This window comes from Nematolebias whitei, chromosome 14 (genome assembly GCF_014905685.2).
Source record: "Nematolebias whitei isolate Nwh7 chromosome 14, NemWhi1, whole genome shotgun sequence".
NCBI lineage: Eukaryota > Metazoa > Chordata > Actinopteri > Cyprinodontiformes > Rivulidae > Nematolebias > Nematolebias whitei.
This window is the reverse complement of record NC_056511.1, coordinates 45,623,991-45,628,591: the sequence shown is the minus strand read 5'-3', so window position 1 is coordinate 45,628,591 and position 4,601 is coordinate 45,623,991. Positions and strand designations below refer to the sequence as shown.

The following is a 4,601-nucleotide window of genomic DNA, read 5'->3' as shown; positions in this document are numbered from 1 at the left end:
TGTCTCATAAACGGAGGTAGTTGCTCAACCCTCAGACTATATATTTGCAGCCTCCAGGTGGGAGAGACACAGTCCATTCCACGAGGAAAGATGAAGACGATCACTCTGAGCTTCCTGCTGGGTCTGCTGGCTGCAGTTTACTGCATGCCGTTATCTCAGGGCACTGATGAACAGTTAGCAGAGGTACTTGGTCCTGTTTTAATGTTCTACTGTTCTGGTTGGAAACAACAGCTGGAAGCTCTGTGGTTTCACTTCTGCCTGTTGTATTGTTGTTTTAAATCTCTTGTAAAGTGTAAAAAAGCTCTTCTTGAGTTTGTTGGTATTTTGTGTCTCATAAGTGTATTTATCTTCTATCTCCATCAGAACTACCTGAAGAAGTTTTACAACCTGACAGAAAACTCTGGTCCAACAGCCAGAGTTGGCATCAGCCAGATGACCAAGAAGCTAATCGAGATGCAGAAATACTTTGGTCTTCAGATCACAGGGACTCTGGATGCTGACACCCTGAACATGATGAAGAAGCCTCGCTGTGGTGTTCCAGATGTAAATGCTGCTCATTTCTCTACTTATGGAGGCGATCTGAAATGGCAGACCAACAAACTCACCTACAGGTGCATGATCTACAGAGAGCGTTGGTTAGGAGAGACATACTAATTTACACATTGTATGTGTTTTAATGGTCATTGTTTCTTTCATGCCCACAGAATAGAGAACTACACACCTGACATGTCTCAGGAAGAGGTGGACGATTCTATTGAGAAAGCTCTGCAGGTGTGGGCCAAAGTCACTCCTCTGACCTTTACAAAGATGAACAGCGGCACGGCTGACATCATGATCTCTTTTGGTAGTGGGGGTGAGTGTAAAACAATTTAACGCACATGCTCCCTGTTGCTTTCTGCTCATAGCTGTGGGACGAAATACATGAAGGTAGTCCATCCATCCATCGATCCATCCATCCATCATCCATCCATCCATCCATCCATCCATCCATCCATCCATCCATCCATCCATCCATCCATCCATCCATCCTTCTATCCTTCAGGGATATTCCTAGAACACCTGTACAGGAAGGCACCCAGGAGGCCTTAACCACCTCAGCTGACTCCTTTCACCGAGGAGCAGCAGCTCTAGTTTGAGCTTTCCCAGGATGCTAATGTTCCTGACCTTATCTCTAAGGCTGAGCACAGCCACACGACAGAGAAATGTCATTTCAATTGTTTGTTTCTGAGATCCTTATGATCCTTATGATAGATGTGGTTGGAATGAAAAATAGAGCTTTGTTTTCAGTTTGTCTCTTTCTTCACCATGACAGACTGAAACAACCATGAATCGGACTCCAAGAAAATTCAGTTCCTCCACTTTAGGCAAAGACTAAGATGGATAGATAGTCCTCATTTTAGGATTTGAACATTCAGTTGGTAAACAGCATGTGTCTGTCGACGATTTGTAATATTGACAGAAATGTTTTTCGTCTAACAGCACATGGGGATTATTACCCCTTTGATGGTCCTGATGGTACTCTTGCACACGCCTTTGCTCCTGCCCCTGGAATTGGAGGAGATGCTCATTTTGATGAGGATGAAACTTTCACGTTTCGCTCAAACTCTGGTGAGTTTATGTTTCCCCTCAGTGTTCATGTCATGGTTTGGTTTACCTTGTAAGAGCTGTAAGTCATCTGTCATTCTGTCTTCTCTTGCTTTAGGCTACGTCCTCTTCATGGTTGCTGCTCACGAGTTTGGCCACTCTCTGGGCTTGTCCCACTCTAATGACCCTGGTGCTCTCATGTACCCCACCTACACATACAGAAACCCTGACACCTACGTTCTGCCACGCGATGATGTCAGAGGCATCCAGTCCCTCTATGGTTAGTACTCAGACTCAGGATTCTCATGACACACTTGAACAAACCATGACTTACTAAAACCATGATTCATTACGACTCAGCTAAAACATACGATAAAATTTTCAGGTGCAAACACGGATCCTATTCCTCCTGGACCCACTGCTCCCATCACTCCTGATGCTTGTGATTCCACCATGGTCCTGGATGCTGTTGCCACTCTGCGAGGAGAAATGCTCTTCTTCAAAGACAGGTATTTTAGACAGTTAAGGCTCTAAAAATCCAGCAGCATTCAGCATTCAGCAGTTTTTATCTACACAAGAACTGGTTACGGGTTAATTTTATATTTTGTTTTGTGTTTCTCAGCTTCTTCTGGCGCATCTACCCTCAGAGTTCTACACCTCAGCAGAGTCTCATCACAAACTTCTGGCCCAATGCTCCTGAAAACATTGATGCTGCTTTTGAGAGCTCACAGTCCGACAGAGTTTTTCTTCTTAAAGGTATTTGTTCTTTGTTCATGATTTGTTGCAGTATTTTCATGGTTTCTATCTAATTTGTAATATATTGTGTTATTTTTCCTTTTCTCATGTCAGACCAAAGAGTGTGGGCCTTTAGTGGCTATGACCTCGTTCATGGCTATCCCAAATCCATTTCCAGCTTTGGTTTGCCCAGAACAGTCAAGAAAATAGATGCAGCTCTCCATAATCCAGAAACTGGCAAGACCCTCTTCTTTGTCGGCACCAACTACTACAGGTGTGTTTAAACAAGATCTAAAATCAAATCCAATGGCAGTATTTTTGTATTGAACGCTTTTTGAATCCAATGGCAGGTTTTCTTTCTCTGTGGAACTGATTGACAGTCAGCCAGAACATACCATACCATACCAATGTATTTATAGAGCACTTAAAACAGCAACAAGGCAAACCAAAGTGCTGCACAATAGAAACAAACAAGCACCGCGGACAGGAAAACATAAAATAAAAATAAAGATACAAATAGCAGCAGATAATAACTAAATGTCCAACACTGTAGACTACAGACAGGATCAAAACAAATCACACCGTGTCAAAGGCAAGGGAATAAAAGTGGGTTTTCAGGCAAGACTTAAAGACTGTGAGTGTGGGAGCCTGCCTGACACGCAGTGGCAACTCATTCCACTGTCTTGGACCTGCAACAGTGAAAGCCCTGTCACCTCTGAGCTTACGAGATGTTCCTGGAACTGAACGGAGCATCTGGTCTGCTGACCTCAGAGAGCGCAGTGGGACATATGGCTGCAGAAGATCAGTGAGATAGGATGAGGCAGAACTGTTCAGTGATTTAAAAACATACATGAGTATTTTGAACTGGATCCGAAGGTGAATGTGTAGCCAGTACAGGGAGGCCAGAACTGGTGTAACGTGTTCTCTATGGCCTGTACCAGTTAACATGCTGTTAACCTCATGATGCTTTGGCACCTGACCCTGATCCTCATTTGAACTGATCCTGACTTAAACCTGGCAAAGTAACATGCTTGAAATTTATCTCATTTATCTCATTTTGATCTGTTTTCAGTTATGATGAGACTACAAAGACTTTGGACCGTGGTTTTCCTAAACGAGTGGATGACACCTTCTCTGGCATGACTGGTCGGGTGACAGCAGCTCTACAGTACAGAGGTAGGAAACATTCAAGCTGCCTTTGGTATGACTAAAGAACTTTCTGTCCAGATCAAGTTGTTCTGTATCACTGACATGGACCATCTGTGTTCTGCAGGGTTTGCTTACCTCTACAGTGGACCCTACATGCGTGAGTACGGCCTGAGGTCCGGGAGAATGTTGCGTGTGCTGGAAAACAACTACTTCCTGCCTTGCACCAACTTCTAAATCAGATAAACCCTCTTAATGACAATGAAGGCCTGGTTAAAAGTAGACATATTTTTTTATAATGTAACTTCAGTCTCATTCTATTATTTTATTATTGTATGTAAATACTGGACATGTGCTTTATTCAGTTCTTTTTCAGTATTTTGTTAAAATATTTTTATATTTTCATTCATTGTTACCTTAAATTATTCTAACTCAACATTTGCATCTTATTTGTATTTTTATTGCCTTAATGTTACATTTTATTTTGTTTGATGAAGAAAAGAAAACATTCATAACAAAACAAGATTATAACATTGTAATTTTTCACACACTGTTTACAAATCAATGTGACTTACTCTGTAGTCTGTAAACCTGTGAGAGACAGGGGAGACAAGATAAAAACACGAGACAACTTATTTTGGTGTTTTCATCCTTACAACAAAACACTGTGGATCTGTATTTATTCATTTTATTAAAATACTGGCAATAATAAAAAGCAATCATAAGTTTCTCTATTTTCATTTGCCACTGAATGAGTGGGTGGATGATGATGTTTTGTTCATATATGTGTGCGTTTTTGATTGTGTCACTGGTACCAACATTTCTCATGAACCACTGAACAGATTTTATGGAAACTTGCAAAAACTAAGGCTGTTTTTCCATTTCCCAGTCTCACCACATCTTGCCTCCAGTCTATTCTGGTCTACGCAGTTTCTGTAGTCTTCTAGATATCTTGAGTGAACTGATTCTCTGGAACCAGTTCATTAAAATGATTCATTCAAAAGACTCGTTCATTGAATCTTTCAGTTCATGCAGTTTATTTGTGCAGTGCATGAGTCAGTGACACATTGCCAGTTCCAGCACAGTTCTAAGAACAAATCACTCGTCAGCAGCAGTTCTGTGTGTGCGCATGTGCA

The 4,601-nt window shown here is 41.7% G+C and overlaps 1 protein-coding gene across 1 annotated transcript; it reads left to right on the top strand.

The window, feature by feature from the left end:
• Window positions 1-83: 83 nt before the first annotated feature.
• LOC119420230 (collagenase 3) lies at window positions 84-3,731 on the top strand. The gene is made up of 10 exons (XM_037687619.1): window positions 84-183; window positions 364-611; window positions 705-853; window positions 1,480-1,608; window positions 1,703-1,864; window positions 1,970-2,093; window positions 2,207-2,340; window positions 2,434-2,593; window positions 3,392-3,495; window positions 3,593-3,731. Exons 1-10 carry the CDS (start codon window positions 91-93, stop codon window positions 3,700-3,702), a joined length of 1,413 nt encoding a protein of 470 aa, XP_037543547.1. The 5' UTR covers window positions 84-90; the 3' UTR covers window positions 3,703-3,731.
• Window positions 3,732-4,601: the final 870 nt, after the last annotated feature.